This window comes from Alternaria postmessia, assembly GCF_024291825.1.
Source record: "Alternaria postmessia strain BMP 2775 chromosome Unknown scaffold_34, whole genome shotgun sequence".
NCBI lineage: Eukaryota > Fungi > Ascomycota > Dothideomycetes > Pleosporales > Pleosporaceae > Alternaria > Alternaria postmessia.
The window spans coordinates 15,931-34,342 of NW_026260107.1; the positions used below are offsets into that span (position 1 = coordinate 15,931).

Sequence of the window (18,412 nt, forward strand, 5' to 3'; positions counted from 1 at the left end):
TCAATGATGATGTTAGCTGAGCGCTTCCTTTCATGTGCATAATATGTGTGTCAAAATATCTTCCGGACACAGTACGCTTATCTCAAAAGATTATAATTAACCATGGGTGATGAGTCACTCATAGCTATCACATTGTGTAAGACGCCAAAGCTCACTTTGTAGATAAGGTAAACCAAGAAATAGAAGCATAACAAGAGATATGCACATCGATCAGGGAAGAATATCATCGTTTTGAACTCTTTATTGAACTCTTATAGAAGTTGATAGTGAGACGTCATATACTACAGGCGAGCTTTGACAGCCTTCTCCTCTTCCTCCGCTTTCGCTTGTTCCACAAGTACTCTCCTCAGTATCTTGCCTGCATTGCTCTTCGGTACTGCTTCTACGAACCGTATTCCACCTCTGAGCTTCTTATGCGGCGCTACACGCTTGTTGAACCATTCATGCATCTCACTCTCCAGCTTTCCATCACCGTTGTACCCTGGCGCTGCAACGATGTACGCTCTTGGTAACTCTGTTATTCTTGATGCATCATACACCCCAATAACAGCTACGTCAGCGACGGCCGGATGACCAAGCAAGAGTGCTTCGAGCTCTGCAGGCGCAACCTGAAAGCCATTGTACTTGATGAGTTCCTTGAGGCGATCGGTGATGAACAGATTTCCATGTCTATCAAACTTCCCAACGTCGCCAGTGTGATACCACCCCTCCGCGTCGAACGCCCCAGCCGTAGCTTCGGGATTGTTGTAGTATCCCTTGAAGATGTTTGGGCCCTTGAGACACAGTTCGCCATCTCCGGTGCCAGCGTTCACTTCTTTTCCATCCTTCATCAGCTTTGCTGACATGTTCGGTAACAAACGTCCGGATGTACCCATTGGGTTGTCCCAGTCTTCGATGCGTTGTGAGCATACAGCTGGTGCAGCTTCGGAGAGACCGTAAGCCTGCCGAACAGGGGCGCCGATGCGCTTGTTCACTGCGGTGATGATCTCCAATGGCGCTGGAGCCGCGGAGGAGTGCAGATCGCGTAGTGACTTGAGGTTGTACTGGTCCACTATTGGCGCTTTTGCCAATGCCAATGCGACAGGTGGAACAATCCATGCTATGGTGATGTTCTCTTTTTGCACCGTCTTGCAGAACTTTTGAAGGTCGAAACCTTGCATGACATACGCGGTGGAACCATAGAAAACAGGTGCCAATATCAGGGCAGCGATGCCTGCATGTTCATGTCAGCGAGTGTCGAAGAGTGAGGGCATTATACTTACCGTAGATGTGGTACATGGGTAGAAAGCCAATACTCTTATCTGTCCTCCAATCCGGACCACGGCCATCTGCTGCAAGCTTTTGGACGGTGTTTGCGTTGATGTTTTCGTGAGTCAACATAACACCCTTTGGAACGCCCGTGGTACCGGACGAGTACACCAGATACGCCAGGTCTTCTTTGGGATTGATCGTGACTGGCTCCACACTTGACGAGCTCTTCAAAGTCGAGAAGTGCCGAACAGCTGTTGTCGTCGGTTTGTGATTTCCAACCAAAAGGACACGATCAAGAGGAAGTCCGACTTTTGATGCCGCTTTACATGCTACGTCAAGGCATATCGTATTTGTCAACAGTCCCTTAGCTTTTGAAGACGTTAATTGAGATACCAGCTCATCGACCGTGTACATGAAGTTAAGAGGACACACAACGCCTCCTACAAGTTGTGTTCCAAAGATAGCGGGCACGATATCAATATGATTTGGCGTCATTGTGGCCAGAACGTCGCCTTTGCGCCAGCCCCATCGCTCCTGAAGGCCGCTCCCGAACTGTTCAGCACTCCATCGGAGTTGAGAGTATGTGAGCTTTTGGTTTGTGACGACGTCTACGAATAGCACTGCGAGCGTGTCAGGTGCCGCTCGAAGAGCGTATGGGAACACGAACCATGGTTATCAGGGTAAGGACGATCAGGTCGTTCGAGGAAGAATGACCATATATCGGCAGCTGGGATCGTAATACTAGGATGAGGCGACTCGATCGGCATCGTGAAAGAGACAGCTGGAAGAGATGACTATACCACAACACTCGGCTCGTAATAATCTGAAGCTCCATCATCAGCATGCTTATGTAGGGCTTTCAAATAACGCGTTAGTTCGGCGCATCGGTTTCGCGTAGATGGTAGTCGCTACGTGCGTATCAGGGGCGCGACCGCGGCGATCAAGCGTGATTAGTCGAGACCGAGAGACCTCGGAAGGGATCGACGTGCTGCGCAGTGCGCACAACGCACCCCACACTTCCCTCCGCACAGTTCCGAGCGTTTAGTAAACCCCAACCCCACGAACTGTTCACCATCTGCAACCTGCTGACATGTCAACAACATACTGACAACATCAGGTTCACCAGTCACATCTGCTGCGGCGAGTTTGAGCGATCTTTTCAGCTATGGAACACCTCGGATAGGTCGCAGGTACGACAAGTCAGTATGGTTTGTTTTTTGTGCGAATACGGAGTGTTTTTCGGACGGTGCGCGTAATGTTGCAGGTAAGACATGCTGGGGATAACATGTTTTTCGGCCTGACTTCTGATGTGTGCCTGAGAGAAGTGGGGGATCCGCATAACAAGGCCGATGGTATAGTCCAGAAAGATATTTTGCTCGTCGGGTCATGATAATGGGAGTATACTCAAGATTCACAGCTTCAATGACGAGTGAAAGAGCCGAATGAGTGGCCGGCTACAATTTTGCCGACTTGGAAGAGAAGCTTAATTTCTGTGACGCGCAACACATGTTGTGTAAAGAGAGAGGGGGTCAGCGTAATCACTTTGAAGGATCATGCGGCACAGTACCTACGCCGCCACCACGTAACTGTTCTTCTCTAAGCAAGTGATGCTAGATCATAACAAAGGGCTCTTCCACAAGCAACACTAGTTAGCTAATAACCAAGTGTACAAACAATCAATCTTCTACAATTGCCTGCACGTTTGTACAAGAGCGCAACACCTATCAGTATATAGTGTGGGTAACAGGCTCTTATATTTTATTATGTTAAACTTCGTAATATTAAAGGGTGCGCTTGGAGAGCTATCGTGTAGATATGTTAGACTTGTATCTCATCTTGAGCTATCAAACTTGCTGCTGTTATGTTTGTTACTTGCTAAGAAAAAGTCAGGCTACACGCCTAAGCGCTATTCTAGAGCGGCTAGGTGGTGTACACTGTACAGATTGTAGGTGCTCTGGACAGCATCTACAATCTGTAGAGCAACCGAGATATGGTTGGAGACGCCGTCTAAAGAGCATTTAGCCCGTTGCATCTCACGCTAAGTTTAGTTCGGCACAGATTAGCCTCAACTCGTCTCCTCATATCGGCTGCGTCTTATCATTCACTAAATACACGTTTGTTATTACTCTGTCAAACACTTGAACACGCATCTCCTGATTAGACTCTGCCGTCGCCTTTATAGTCGATTTGTGTATGTGTAACCTAGGTAATGCCCGTAAACTTGCTTCTAGCCAATGTCTAATGGTCCTCTACTACAAACTCTTTGACATCGACATTCAAAATCTTCCGCTCAGACTCCGAGTAAGATTTGACGCTTAATTGATTCCTGTCGATGGCGGCACTACCAACCGGGGTTAGATCCAATCTGTGGGGATCCATGGACTTGTATGATCTGGAACGATTGCTGAAGAAGTTTGTCTTCCAGCTGAACTTCTGGGCAGCAATACGGTATAGAGGCCGAAGAGTTGGCAATGAACCAGCGATGATAGCAAGGCCCATCTCGACCTCTGACCAGATAGCGATGGGCACGGTAGCATAGAGGAATTCGGGGTCCCTGAAAGTGGGCACATAGGCGAGACGGATAATGACCGCTGCGCTTGCACTTTTGTACCATTATTTGTATACTCTCGAAGATAAGGCGGAACTACTCACATGCATGCAATGCTCATGATAAAGATGAGAGCGATCTTTGAGTTGCGGCTCATGTTCAGGTCCTTGATTAGGAGGACTGGCAGCAAAGCCATGCTGAAGTCACAGATGGCGAAGATGGCAGACATCAAATATGTCAATGCGACGATGGTGTTCATGTTGATACAGGTACCCGTTTCACCCAGGGCTCGTGTCCAGAAGTACTCCACCGGCTTGCATTGGAAAGTAGCCAACAGGCCATAGACCAACCCCATGACAACGCTGGTGTACACGATGGCGTGGGTAACAAAGCGGTAAGCCTTCTGAGTGACAGACATGTAGCGAAGCAGTGAAAGGCCAACGGAGACCTTGGCACCGATCATGGACAGAGAATATGCGAAGTAGCAGATCCACCAAAACTGGGTCGCATTAGTCATTGCCCCAAACGGCTGAATGCACAGATTGAACAGGTTTATTTACCCTAAGCGCCATCTCCATGCTTCCGGGAGTAAGATCCTTCATGAATCGACCGGTGCCGGTAAGTGCACCCCCAATGGCGCATATTGAGTTCATAGTGTGCATCAATTGAGCAAAAAGCATCCATCCATCGTCCCAGCCAAAGGCTTTGACGACAAAGGTGCGCACATACATGCGTAAGGCGACAACAATCCAGGCCATGCACTGGAATGCTATCTCGATCTGTGTGTGCTAGTCAGACGTGTTCATGAGGAGAATCAAGTTAACGCATATCTGGATCAGCTGTGTGGCACGGTGTCCGATCGTCATTGCTACTTTGCTGATTGTGAGAAGAGTGACTGCAAACTGAGGTAAAAAGGGAGTTTCGAAACGAACTGTTCGAGTAAATGTGGATCACACCTGCTCCACGGATATATATATCAGGGCTGATCTCCAGGGCGTCGAGGTGTGATCGACCACCTGTGAAGGAGGTACATCTGGCTATGCAGGATGCACAATGCAGGAGATGGCAAGCCCGCCTCACAATCTTTTCGATATTACTCAACTTTGCTCGATACGAAATCGAGGCCCATTATGTCGGGTTTCAAGAGCGGATGATGGCCCTCTCGCACTAAGGGAAATCTGCCGGAAGTGTTCAAGTGAACAAGTCTATGCGTTGATCGTGTGGATTGAACAACTCTATCATGTTTTCGGTTATAGTGACGTTGTTAGATAGGTTCAAGATCCACAATGCGCCTCGAATTCGAGACGCGTACCTTGCAGATAGTACCTTCTGGGTAAAAGGGGTTTGAAGATCTGTCTGCTCTATCCTTTTTAAGGTCCATGATTGAGCGTGAGCGTGGGCCGCCCTCGTCCAGCAAAGGAGGCGCTAGAATGGCGCTTGAAACTTTAAAGTGTTACCATGCTGTTGATCAATTGTACTCCTAGTGAATTTCACTGCCTCTCCAACTTTTGTAGCGGATTCGCGAAGGTTATGTGTCGCAACTGCGCCCTCGAGTGGGTCATCTCGTCTCGTCGTTCTTCATGTTTTGCTTCCTTCTGTTATTGAGTCCTGATGACGACTGCAACAAAGTTATTCTGGTAACTCAGACTTCCCGTCTCTATAAGCGGTCTTCCCCACTGCAAGTCATAGTTTATTGATCAGCGAGGCGGCGCAGGTTTAGTTTCCGCTTGACATCGTGGATCTTCCCTGGACTAACGCTTTCCAGTTAAGGGCACAACAGTGTATATGTGTAGCCTTTCGTGCCGTCGAAAAGAGATCTAAGAAGATGCGAGCCCAAGTGAGCGAGGATAATGATTGTTTGTGCCAGGCTGTCCACAGAGCCACTTTCGGCAGTAAGTCAGCATCAGCCCCGAGCAGAAAAGCGGGGCCACTGCTGAAAAGCCGAAGACGATCTAAAGACGATCGAGCGCTAATGCGACCCGTGCAACACGCCTAGTGCACGCGAGATCGCCATGATCAACAAGAGGGGTGACAACTGACAGAGGTCAGGCTAGCATAGTTCCGAACGAGGAACAAAGCTTCCGTAATAAGGTAACATCTCTTCTTGATAAATGCTGCGAGCTACAGTTACGGGCTTTACGATAAAGTGTTGCGAAATAGAAATTACGCTGCTAGGCGCTAGACTACTTGAAGAATGGTCAAACAGAATTGCGAGATGCAACAACGTCCGGCCACCTCGATCTTTCTGATCCAGCTTCTTCACTGATGATCCAGGGCGGGCAACAAGTCTGCACAGAACTTGGCCGGTGCCTTTTGCGCAACAGCACGTACAAATGGTGTACCTTCCACGTTCAAGTCGGACATAACCTGTAGGTTTGTGAGTTTGAGCAGTATGTCAAGTTCCTAAGAGTTCGAGCTTAATGATGCATCAATTGGAAGGGGTATTTCGCTACAGTTGTTCCTTCCCGTGGTACTCGCACTGTGTTGGACTCACACCTCAGCTATGTCAGCGTCGTCGTTTTCGACGGCCAGGTGTAGTGCTTGATGACGGAGGCCGCCACATTCGGCCGTCGTATCATCGCTCTTGATCTGAGCAATAACCACGCCTTCCATACCTGTCCGAACTGCGCAAAAAATTGTTGGGTCCCTGCTTGAAAGAACTGTAACACGCTCTCGACCGCGATTTTGCGGGTCAAAGACCGGTAAGCATCGATTAAGTAATACGTCGTCAGAAGGAAGTCTCGGAGTGAGCTGCTCGATATGACTATGCTCCCCCTTCGTGTATACCTCTCAAAACTATTGTAGGTGCGGCGTCCAGTGTTTGCTGGTATATCGAAGGGAAAAGTGGATGTTTTGTTTGTGTTTCCTTCTCAGGCCCCCGATCTTGCATAGCGCAGGGTGTGTTGTATGCAGCATTCGGCCAGATACGACCAGACTTTAACCATTCGGGCTCTTATAACCTTGTTCCGTACTTCGTTTCATTCGCCGCTCTCAACGAACTTTTCGCATTTGGCACAGTGTTCAGCATCCCACCATGGAAGCAGTAAATCCCTCCTTGTAGCCACCTGATCAGGAAACTTCTTAAACGATTCGATGCTAGAAGAGTTTCCAGTGTAGACGCCGTTGGGAGTAGGCTTGTTCTCAAGCCTCGCATCATCCTCGGAGCGCATGCGGAATGCATCGATGAGTAGCCGGTAGACGTCTTTCCGTGGATGGTCGTGCAGATACTTGCCGTCATCTAATCAGATGAACGAATCCGCTACGTGCTGAGAAAGGGACTTCATGTAGGGTGCTGAGTAATTGGCGCTGTGGGTTGTGTTTGGCGGGAATCCGGTGTTGGCATTGGCTTGTTGTGCGCAAATCTTCTTGTGTGTCTCCCAGTCGGCCTTCTGGCAGTCGCAACCACAATAATCTATTGTCTTGCATTTGGGACATTGCTGGAGATATGTCAGACCATAATCAGCGGCTGTCTTCTTGCAGGTGGCACATGACTTGGGCGCCATGTTGCTTATGATGATGTATCTTCCTATGAACTTGAAGATTTATGGGAAGCTGAAGAACAAAATGACGAATGCGAAACAGACTTTGAGCAAACTCCTCGAATTGAGGAAATCATGAAATCTACGAGCAGGGCGCGCTCTTACGCCGCGTTGGAAAGCGAGCAATCGCGATCAGCGTCTTACGTTAATCCTAGTTGCGATACGCGCTAAGAGGAAGTGGGGGCGAAGGTTCCAGCCGCCTCACGTCCGCGCCGCGAGTTCACGTGCCCTTGCAACAATTAACTCACCACCCGTGAAACTAGGCTAGATGATATCAGAATACTATATCCACCTTCGCTTTAGAACGGAGAGCAGTCGAATCACGACAACGTGATCGCAGGTTAGATTTCAGTAACAACGCCGTGGTATCTCGCGCCTTCTCAAATCCGTGTCCCCACCTATGATGATGATGTCATCCCACATACATTGAGCACTCCAACCAAGTATCGGAACTGCATTCTGCACCGAGTGAATTATTCGAACATCGCGGGATATGTGGGGTTAGACGATGGAATTCAGGATGCGGGGAAGCTACACGCGTCTACAACCCTTGTCCCCGCTTTGGGGCGCGGATTACGGTCGATAACGATTCTCATTGCAGGCCTAATATTCGGACAGGGTACATATAAGAGGTGCTCTACGTTTGCCCTGTTGAAATACGCATATGTCTTTTTCTGCGCATGCTGAACCAGATAGTGATTATTCAAGCTATACACCTAACACCATCAATACTACTAATGACAACATCATGCAAAATCCATCCGTAGTATTGTACGGACCGAAGACCGCGAAGATTCAAGACGCCGCGATACCGGAGTTGGTTGACGCTCACGATGTGATAGTCCGCATCAACTACGTTGGAGTTTGCGGAAGCGATGTAAGACCATCACCACCTCTCTCATCCACGACAACATTCCCCATCATGTAGCCATCCCAACCGACTGACCAAACACTCAGGTTCACTTCTGGCACCACGGCGGCATCGGCAAAATGATCAACCCTTCTACCGGCATCGTGATGGGACACGAAGCCTCAGGCACCATCCACTCCGTCGGCTCATCCGTCAAAAGCGTCAAACCCGGCGATCGCGTAGCCATCGAACCAGGCATGCCTTGTCGCATATGCAAAGCGTGCAAATCTGGAGTCTACAACATGTGTCGCAGCATGCGCTTCGCTGCCGCACCTGGCCCGCCTGACACGCAAGGCACACTGTCCAAGTACTTTCGGAGCGCGGAGGACTTTGTGTACAAGATCCCTGATCAGATGGGTTTGGATGAAGCGGTCCTTGTGGAACCGCTCGCTGTCGCTGTGCATGCAGTCAAGCTGGCCGATGTTCGACCTGGCGAAACGGTCGTGGTGATGGGAAGTGGAACGATTGGACTGTTCTGCGCGGCGGTTGCACGTCAATTCGGCGCGCATCGCATCATTATCGTCGATATCTTGGAGAAGAAGCTGGAGTTTGCAGCCGGTTACCTCAAGTGCGAGACTTTCCGCTCATCGACCGAAGCAAGCCCAGAGGACAATGCCGAACAGCTACTTAAGAAGTTCGATCTCGTGGAGTCCGGTATCGATACTACTGGCGGACTCGTAGATACTGTCATCGAAGCCTCCGGTGCAACCTCCAGCATCGACATGGGTATAGATGTTTTGCAGCCGGGTGGCAAGTACGTTCAAACTGGGCTCGGAAAGCCGAAGATTGAATTTCCAATTGTGGCTATGAGTCAGAAAGAGCTCATGGTGAGAGGGTGTTTCCGATATGGTGCTGGAGACTACGAGCTTGCTGTACGGTTCTTGGAGGAGGGCTTGATTGATGTGAAGCCTTTGATCAGTTCGATCACGCCGTTTGAGAAGGCGACTGAGGCGTGGGAGAAGACGTCGAAGGGTGAGGGTATCAAGAATCTGATTCAAGGTGTTCAGAATTCATAGAATGCCGACATTTTCGAGTTCAATCTCCCACATTCATATACTAAACAGGACTCTGTTCATCTTCCTCGATCCTCCACTGCTCTTTTCTCCAAACAGACTCTGCCCATGGCCGTAGTGATCTCCATGAGTGACACATGCACGGATAGGAACCATACAAGACGCAGTCCTCCACCTGGTCTTCTTTATCCGAGATTTCAAGGCTGTGACGAGCTTCAATGTTTTCCAAAACGCCCTTGATGTCTCCTTTGCCAAGTTTAGCCTTCATGAAATCCATACGACTGAACCGAAATCCCATCAATGGTGAAGCCAGATCCACGAGGTTTGCATGGCCATCAATCCACAGTTCCTGTACCTCTGGCCCACTTTCTTCTCCCCGTGAATGTCGATTGAGCATGTCCGTGAAACATAGAAATATTCGCATCTTCAGTTGCCCAACTGTAGTGCTATTAGTCTCGTAGTGCAGCTCCCGTCCATTGGTGTGTTCGAGCTGGATCACGAGAGGAACATCATCTCTGCAATTCTTGTGTCCTATCAACTCAAGCCAACTGAGCAGAGGACTTATATTGATACAGATATCTGTAGGTTTGTCGGGGTGGACGAGTGGGACACGAATTAGCAGTGTAGTTTTGCTGTTGTTCTGCTCTTTGCAAGAGCGGTCTCCCACACTTGCTGAGATAATTTTGCTGATGAGGCTAAGGTGATGAGAGCGTAGACGACCTGGTAGGTGTGTCATCTTTTTGTGATACAGATCCCGTTTCAATAGGTCTCTTGGAATGAGTGAATATCTCCTGAAAGGGTCTAGAGTATTGTAGTCCATATCTGCTGGTGACGCCTCAAGCTCAACAGTGATTGGTATGCATGCGGCAACTGCTTTCACAAGACCCCTCCGAAATTTCTGGGAAACATCGAAAACGGCTTGGTGACAGCCCAGAGGATTCAAGCTGTTCATGATGATTCGAAGCCTTGGTTCATTCGCGAACAAATGGCAACAGATGATATCTCTCACTTGTGTAGGAAGTTGCATAAGTGACTCAAGTGTTTCAAACTTCTCGGAGTCATGCCAGACCATATCTCCGGATTCTTTGCCGATTTTGAAGACACGTGATGTGCGCCGTGACCCTGTGTAAAATTCTACGCAGCCCCAATGGCCAGGTTCTTCAACAGTGAGAGATGACACGATCGACCTTGAGATCGGATAACGTCGAACATGTAACGTGTTGTCCCTGGCCAGAAGGTCAAATGTTGCGTTCAAGCGGGTTGCATACCTCGTGAGGGCCCGGACGCGCGATCGATCGAAGTCCGTTCTCCTACTATTGTAAGCGAAACTGATAACGCATCGCATTAGAACTCCGTCCCAGATAGCTCTTAGTAGCGGTAGCCAATCTGGCGTGGATTCCACATAAGCATACGGGAATCCTGACACGTCTATGACTACCTTCTTCAATCGCCTGACCTGGGAGCCAAGCGACGCGAGCCACTTCGGAGTGTAAGATACTTGGTGGTAAGCGCGACGATCTCCGATTTCACACGTTTTCCGTACCCCCGACGAGACACGATCGCGCACCCGAGAGACGACGAATGTATTCTCGGAGTACAAAACACTGACCGTCTCGTGGTACATTTGGCGGCATGACTTCAATAGGCCGATCCCAAGTGATGCTTCATTTCTGAAGAGAAGCGCGTGCTCCTTCTCGGCATCTGATCTTGTCTCCCACTCCCTCAAGCTTTTGCGGCAGCGCTTCCCAGCAAAGTATCGCTGCTCCTCGCTGTCGAATGCCCCCCCTTCACAGTAACGGTGGCCGTCAATTTCGCACCCATACCGCCCTTGGTTGTAATAAAAGTCGGCATCATGTATCAGAATTGGCTCAGGCAGAATGAAAACGGATTCGTTGATGCGGTTGCGGATCTCCGCTGGCAATGTCAGGAGCGAAGGCGCTGTCGGATCTAGTGGAGCCGAACAGACCTTCGCTATATCCATGGCGGCGTAAAGAGATACGTGATGTTGGTCAAAGAGAGGGGTTAAGCATGGAGTTGGCTGGTGCCTGGAGCGGTTAACCGTTAGCGCCAAACGCGAGAAACACGCGAGACGATCCGGTAGCGCGTCCATACTTCACAACTCCACTTTCGACCTCCTTTGCACGTTGATATTTCATTTGTCGTGTTATGATATGTAAGGAGTGCTCATATATATATATATATATATATATATGTCTGTTGAGCTATGCTTGGTAATCACATGACAGTAGGAAGGCTGAAAGTCAGGTTAAATCCAAGGGTTGTGCCATTCACAACTAAACTTGTTCTTAGCATATTTAATTTCTAGCATCTACTAGCTTCAACCCAAAGACCTTCCATACTACCATTCAACGAGAAGCCCTAGTCATAATCATCCACCACACTACTATCACTACTCCTCAGGCGGATACACAACAATACGATCAATATCCGCACCCTTAACATCCTGTCCATTATCCAGCCCCCCAATCGTAATAGTATTATGACTCCCCTCCTCCAAATTCAACATGAGCGGCGTGCTCAGAATAATCCCTTTATGCGTATCCCTCTGGTACAGCGACTGCAACTCCTCCGTCTTGTTGTTCACAATGACGCTCGAGATGCGGCGAAGCTGCCACGTTCCGTTGATACGATCGGGTGTGCCACCGGGCTGGTCGCCAAAGCCCATGTCATCCGTGTTCTGGTAGTAGAAGGAGACCCACTGGGGTTTGCCTGCGCCTTCAATGTTGGAGAAGGTGACTTTGCTGTCGTTGCCGTAGATGCCGGTTACGATGACGCCGTCGCTGCCAAAAGTGGCTTCTTGGTGGTACGCTTCGCCGGTGGTGGTGGCGTCTTTACCATAGTAAGTTGTGCCGTTGATAGCAGTGACTTCTCCCGTCTCGACATCGAGATCCCAAACGTCGTACCACTTGAGTTCGACGGACTTTTTCTCTTCGTCGATTTCAAGTGGCAGCCAGATGTATCTGCTTTCCCAGAGACTGTTGGAATCCCATTGATCACCCATGTAGATGTAAGTAGTCTTCTTGGTACCGTTGATCCGGAGGTTCAGGCCTGATTGCGAGTTGAAGGTGCGGGTGTTCAATGGTGCGATGATGAAGGGTTGAGACCAGGGGCCAGCAAGAGAATCGGCACGGAACGCAACAACGTCTGAGATCAGTTAGCACGCATTATAGCCATGTGTGCAGCATCTGTACTTACTGTTTGGGCGGTATCCCGTCTTGTGCGACATTAGCGCAAAGTAGCTCTTGTCGGTTTGCACGATTGTGGGGGCCTCCAGATCGTACTTGTCAAAGCGATGGACGACTTCATCCAGAGCAGTGATGTTCTCGTTGAAGGAAGTCAGGTATACGTCACGTCCTTCCCTGCGGTCGCCATTAGAGTACAGCGAGTATGCTCGACCGTCTTTCTGGTCTACGAAAAGACCAAAGTCTTGCGACCAGTTGCCGAGTGGTGCTGTGGCATCGACGAACTCGTATGGGCCGGTGATGTTGTCTGAGACAGCGAGACCTTGGAGAAGCTCTCCGTAGGTGGAATTATCAGCGTGCCACCACATCTGTTCATGTTTAGCGAGATCAATGCAATCGATCACAGAGAATTTCTCACATGGTACTGGCCAGTGCCTTTGCTGTACACAACCTTTGGCCTTTGGATAATGTCCTCTGTGGAGATGTAGGGGTGGCCCTCAATAGGCTCCAAGGCCAACCCGTGAGGCTCCCATGTCGCGAGATCATCAGAGCTGTACACGCTGACACCACCACCCTCTTCCTGACCCTCAATCTTGTACTCGCCGAACCAGAAGAACTTGCCAGTCTCTTGATCAACAGTAATGCCGCCAGCGTGCGCATTCACAAGAGTGCCATCGGTAGCTCTCCAACGCGCTCCTGGTACAATCCATTTTGCAGAAGCAGTCGCCGCAGCTAGCAAAAGCTGGCACGAAAGCGTATTGAAACCCATTGCGACGTAATGCGAAGGCGAACTGGGGTAACAAACGTTTTATTTTGGTCGATCCCTAACAGACCTCATATAGCCGGTTGCAAAAGCATGGATGTTTACCAGCCAAGCAGCTCCGGGAGTATTTCGCCCGAACTTTCAGGAACCTAAGCCCTGGATATCATCTTGCGGGGCTCCGCACCTTCTCGCTTCCGCGATCGTCGCATTTCTCCAGGTTTTGGGCTGACGCCGCTACCGCATTCTGGTTTGGTCGACTCGGTTGTCGGAAAAACCAAGACTTTGAGCTGTCTGCCAATAGTGAGGGGATGCCGCAGCAGGCCTGCTCACGGCAACGCTACTGAATGGAGCACTCAATCCGGCTGTAGATAGGTTGTCGTGTCTTCGGAGACATGGGCCAAGAGCTGGTGTTGAGGTTCCCAGACGGTGAGCAGAGGAGCCTCGGGGTAGCTTGAAGATGGCGCTCGCTTGCGGAAGCTGTTGACGTCAGCCCCGAAGCTTTGCTACCGTGCCGCATCCAAGTAATCATCTCATGAACGGTAAGACCTATCTTCATTCGAGACACGGGAGCCGCGAAACAGCCTGAGTCGAATCTGCTCATTTTTTTTTAACATTTCATTTGCACTAGCCCACAGATTCCAGCATAATTTGAATGTCTTCTGCGGAGCCTGATTCAGTGTAATTAGCAGAGTTCCAGCGCGTCAAATCTGAGCACGGAGACTAGACAATGCTCCAATAACCACCCATCTTGCACCTTTTCCAAAGTCCAGCACTAACGTGAGCGTCTTGCCGACAAGCCTAATCTTGACGCCAAAGGTTTTCAGCACGACTTCAAGAGCCTTAAGACTATAAGTGAGAATACCTAATACCTCAAAAACATAATAACCGGGAGAAAGACGCCAGCCTCCCCAATGACCCCAGGCCACGTCCTCTCCCTACTCACTCACTTCAAAGAAAGGCAAACCTCCCGCCAGATTAGCCAGCCTATCATGACTTCACCTCGACCTCCCCCATAAATCAAAACCGGATCGCGATAGAAGAAGAACAATCGACAATGAAGAAACGGAAAGACGACTTCTACGTGTATTAAGGAAAAGAAGGGGGGTAATGATGACGAATAAAAAAAAGCTTTAGCATTACTGCTTTACAGCAGAAAACAACTAACCACTACTACTATGTTACGCCCTCGACCCCTCAGTAATACCAAGAGCAACAGCATCACCACCCTCATCTTCCTCCCCCCCTTCTCCACCAGTCGCCTCACTAGCAATACTCTCATGTAAACTAGGCGTCTTATCCTTGTTCCTCCCAATCTTCTTGATACTCCCCCACATACTCCCACTCATTCGATCTTTTGGCGTATAACCGCTGCCAATAGAAGGACTATTACCAACGCTCTCTGTAGATTTGCCCAGCCCGAAGAACCCACTGCTAGAAGTTTCTCCTCCTTCCACCTCATCCGGAGTTGCAGGAACAACAACAGAGTCCCCAGCATTACTTCTCTTTGAAGAAAAGAACGACGTACCACTTCCTACCTTTTTCCCAACACCAAAAGACAAGAACTGATTCGTACTCCCCTTTCGCGTCAACTTCTGCATGAAACTCTCTTTGCCAATGGACCCAGCGGCGTCGGACGCAGTGTGGCTCACACGTCGCTCCAAACTCTCTCTTGGACTCGCTGCCTCTGAAGCATCTGCTTCACTTGCATCAGCCGTAGAGATGATACTCGGTGTATCGCGCGACATCCTCGAGTCATAACCAATTCCCGGAGACGTAGCGTCACCAGCTTCCGACGGCGTAGCACCATGTTTATCCTTGTTGCCCCCCTTTGCAGCAGCCTTCTCCGCCTTTTCCTTTTCCTTCTTCTCCGCCTTCTCCGCCTTGCGCGCTTCCTTCTCCTTAGCCTTCTTCTCCCTCTCCTCCTCCGTCTTCTTGCCCAGCTGGAACATTGTAAAACTCGCCGCCGCAGGATTCAACTGCTTGGGCGGCGTCGGCGGAATCGGCGGCAGCGAACTCGTACTCGGTTGGGCAGGGAAGTGACTCGCGCTACTCTGCGGTCTTGTCCCAATCGGCGCTTGCGTCGGGCTCCTAGTGTTGGACGGAAAGTCGAGGACATCGTCGTGCGCAAAACCGTTGTCGTCGTTGATCAGATTCGCACTGCTCGTGTGCTGCATGCTGGGACGCCGAGAGCCGAGGCGAGACCACGAGGTGGTGTTTGTGTTATTCACGCTCCAATCCACACCCAATGGACTACTCCTTGCTCCAAACGCATCTACATTCCAGCCGAACCGCGTCTGACTCTCTGTACTGGGTCTCGGCAACGCCATGCCTTCCCCAGAATTGGTGCTTCCCTGTCGCCCAGGCGATGAGGGACGTGGCTGCTGCATACCCAGTATGTTTCTCAACCAAGGATCTTCATTACCTCCTTTTGCGCTGCTAAACATGTTGAATGGGCGCTTGCGTGTTGCAACGTGCTTGGGCGAGCTGAGGGATTCAATTGGTTGCGTCTTGGTGCGTATAAAAGTGTCGTACCACGCTCCGCCTTCGGAGTGGGAGCCTCGGCGGCGGTGAATGTTACCCAGACCATCGACACCGTGTTCCTGCCGCGGTAAGCTCTGACTCTGACTCGGTTTCAGGCTCCCCAGCGCAGGACCGTCATCAGAAAATGTCTTGCCGCGCGCGCGATTTAGGCCAAAGAGACCGCCGAAACGAGAGGCTTGGGGGTTGTTGTTGATCTGGAAGGAGGAGGAGGTCGAGTGTATGGAACGGCGGTCATTGTCGACATTATCGTCATTCTTGCTCATGTTGGGGTAGAACTGTAGTTCGCCCGCGCTATCCCGAGGACTGGCTAGAGCACTAGGCGACCCGCTCTGTGGTGAAGCTGGGGAGCTGCCATTCTGTGTCGTAGGATTCATTGTCCCCGGAGCTCCGAGGCCGGGCAGAACATTACGCATGTTGGGCGAAGGGTCTAGAGAGGGGGCTTGGGGTGGCCCTGGGTCATCGTCTTCATCTTCCGTGAGACCTAAATCGTCACCAAAGAGGCCAGCGGGGAGTAACGCGCCAGCAGTCGGGCTCATAGGTGCGCCGCCGGTTAGGGACTCGAAGTCGGTTTGTGAAAAAGAAGTACTGTATGTACGAGGAGGCAATGCCATGCCGTTTACTGGGTTGAAATAAGGCGTTGGTGTTGCAAAGGACGGGGATGCGGTCGTTGGAATGCTGTTGAAGGGAGCTGACGAAGTGTGCACGAATCCGCCAGTAGCTTGGGAGAGAAGTCCTTCGCGCATGCTGAGAGGACGAGCACGTTGGCTGTTCCTTCTGACAGGACCCATCTCTGGGACAGGTGGGCCCGAGAAGAGCTGGGGCTGGCTTAGACGACGTTGTTGCATGTAAGTTAACCTGCTTGTAGCGTCTTGGTGAGCTCTTTCGGCTTCGGCGTATAGCGACCAAGCTTGAGCATATTGCTGTTGCAGGAGACCCAGTGTCATCTTCCAGCGATTGTCCTCTTCCCTCTCGGCGTTGTCAGGACCGTCTGTAGCTTCGGCGCCTTCTTGGCCTTGTTCCAACCTATGCCTCTCTTCCTCCAGAGCCTTGATGTGGATACCCTTTTCGCGAATTGCGTCCTCGAGCACTTTGTTGGCCTGTGTCTCGTCGGCATACTTGTCTTTGAGGTCCTGGACGCGCTTCTCGGAGGCTGATTGGTACTCGGACTGTTCCTTCTTGATCTTCTCGGCAGTGTCGCGGAGTTCGCCCGCCTCCCTCGTCCACTTGGCAACATCGTCTTTAAGCTTCTTCCGCTCGGCTTCCTTTTGACGAAGAACCCTCTCTTGCTGGGTGCGTCTGGTCTGCGCAGCGGCGTTCTGACGCTCAAGACTGGCTACCTCTTTTCGCAAGTCACGACTGGCGTCTTCCTTTTCCTTCAATGCAGCCTTCTTCTCGTCGCGCTTGTCGGCTAGGATGGCCCTCTGGGTCACAAACTCCTGGTCCTCGTCCTGGATCTGACGCTCCATGTCGTCCAATTCGCGCCTGAGTGCATCCAACTTCTCAGTCAACTGGCGAATAGAGTCTGGGCCTTCTGCCTCTTGCGCTTGCCTTCCCTCTTGCGATGCTGGCGAGACCCTCCTTCCGATATCCGGACGTCTCATGCGGGAGGTGCTGTTGCTGTGTTCGCGAGTCATGGGCGGGGCGGCGACGGAGGTGACGACCTCGGCGAGGGCCTTGTTCGGGCGGATGACGGGCGTGGGCGTGTAGTCATTGTCGTCGCTGGGGGTGGGCGCGTCTTTGGGCGGGTGGGGGCCGTAGAAGTCATCTGAGTCGGCGGGGAGGGTTCGTAGGCGGATGGGCACGCTGGGGGCTTGGAAGCTCGACGAGTTGAGCGTGACTATGCGGATGGTGTAGTGGCGGTCGGGCTGGAGGTTCTCGATGGTAATGGAGGATTCCTGGGGTGATATGTCGCCAATGTCTATGCCGTTGATTCGGATGACATATTTCAGGACAGAGGTGCGCTGGTCTGGCGGTTTCCAGTGAAGCAGCACTCCGTCTGCCTTGATTCCAGCGAGCGAGACGAGGGGCGCGACGGGGACTTCGAGACCGAGCACCTGCACCAGCTTCTCGACTGGCTGCGTGAGGACCTGGTAGGCGCGGAAGGCGACCCAAAAGAGCGCCGACACGATGCACGCAGTCCTCAGCCACCCCGACGACGAGAACAGGAAGGCTTCCATGTCATAGCGAGCGACATCCGGCGGCCAGTACAGCGACGAAGACATGGCCTCCATCAGTGTGTGTGGGTGAAGTTTGCGATATCCAAGCGGGCGTCATGTGCAGCCACGGCCGCAAATGGCCGAAGCTACAAGCCATTTCGACTTCTTGGCTGCTCCACCCTGCACCTCCGCATTCACCTGCAGCTTGCTCCTTAGCGGGGCAGTGGCTGTCAGACATGGAAGCTTACGCGTGTGGTCTAGAAAATATGCATTCCTAGAAAATATGCATCGCGATTGATAGGTGCTTCACATGTCTTTTACGCACTCCCCGCAGCACAAAGTGGTTGAGCCAGTAGCTGTCCCAACATATAAGCAGGCCTGGAATTGTCTCCAATCTGCTTGCTCCCTGGCAGCATGTGAAAGATAACCTCGCATCTGATGTCGATTCTGGAAATGCTTGCCGCTTACTCCGGCAACTCGCATCCCAT

The 18,412-nt window shown here is 51.0% G+C and overlaps 5 protein-coding genes across 5 annotated transcripts; 1 reads left to right on the forward strand and 4 right to left on the reverse strand.

Moving 5' to 3' along the window:
• Positions 1-281: 281 nt before the first annotated feature.
• J4E82_006029 (uncharacterized protein) lies at positions 282-2,018 on the reverse strand (the record flags this gene model as incomplete). The annotated part of the gene is made up of 3 exons (XM_051732289.1): positions 282-1,213; positions 1,263-1,871; positions 1,919-2,018. 3 exons carry the CDS (start codon positions 2,016-2,018, stop codon positions 282-284), a joined length of 1,641 nt encoding a protein of 546 aa, XP_051587864.1.
• A 1,471-nt stretch (positions 2,019-3,489) lies between these two features.
• On the reverse strand, positions 3,490-4,665 carry J4E82_006030 (uncharacterized protein; the record flags this gene model as incomplete). The annotated part of the gene is made up of 4 exons (XM_051732290.1): positions 3,490-3,853; positions 3,904-4,298; positions 4,360-4,578; positions 4,624-4,665. 4 exons carry the CDS (start codon positions 4,663-4,665, stop codon positions 3,490-3,492), a joined length of 1,020 nt encoding a protein of 339 aa, XP_051587865.1.
• A 3,421-nt stretch (positions 4,666-8,086) lies between these two features.
• J4E82_006031 (uncharacterized protein) lies at positions 8,087-9,264 on the forward strand (the record flags this gene model as incomplete). Its single annotated transcript, XM_051732291.1, has 2 exons — positions 8,087-8,215; positions 8,296-9,264. The coding sequence occupies 2 exons, from the start codon at positions 8,087-8,089 to the stop codon at positions 9,262-9,264; spliced, it is 1,098 nt and encodes a 365-aa protein (XP_051587866.1).
• Positions 9,265-11,671: 2,407 nt separating this feature from the next.
• J4E82_006032 (uncharacterized protein) lies at positions 11,672-13,233 on the reverse strand (the record flags this gene model as incomplete). The annotated part of the gene is made up of 3 exons (XM_051732292.1): positions 11,672-12,426; positions 12,478-12,832; positions 12,883-13,233. The coding sequence occupies 3 exons, from the start codon at positions 13,231-13,233 to the stop codon at positions 11,672-11,674; spliced, it is 1,461 nt and encodes a 486-aa protein (XP_051587867.1).
• A 1,172-nt stretch (positions 13,234-14,405) lies between these two features.
• J4E82_006033 (uncharacterized protein) lies at positions 14,406-17,999 on the reverse strand (the record flags this gene model as incomplete). The annotated part of the gene is made up of 1 exon (XM_051732293.1): positions 14,406-17,999. The coding sequence occupies one exon, from the start codon at positions 17,997-17,999 to the stop codon at positions 14,406-14,408; it is 3,594 nt and encodes a 1,197-aa protein (XP_051587868.1).
• Between the last annotated feature and the right edge of the window lie 413 nt (positions 18,000-18,412).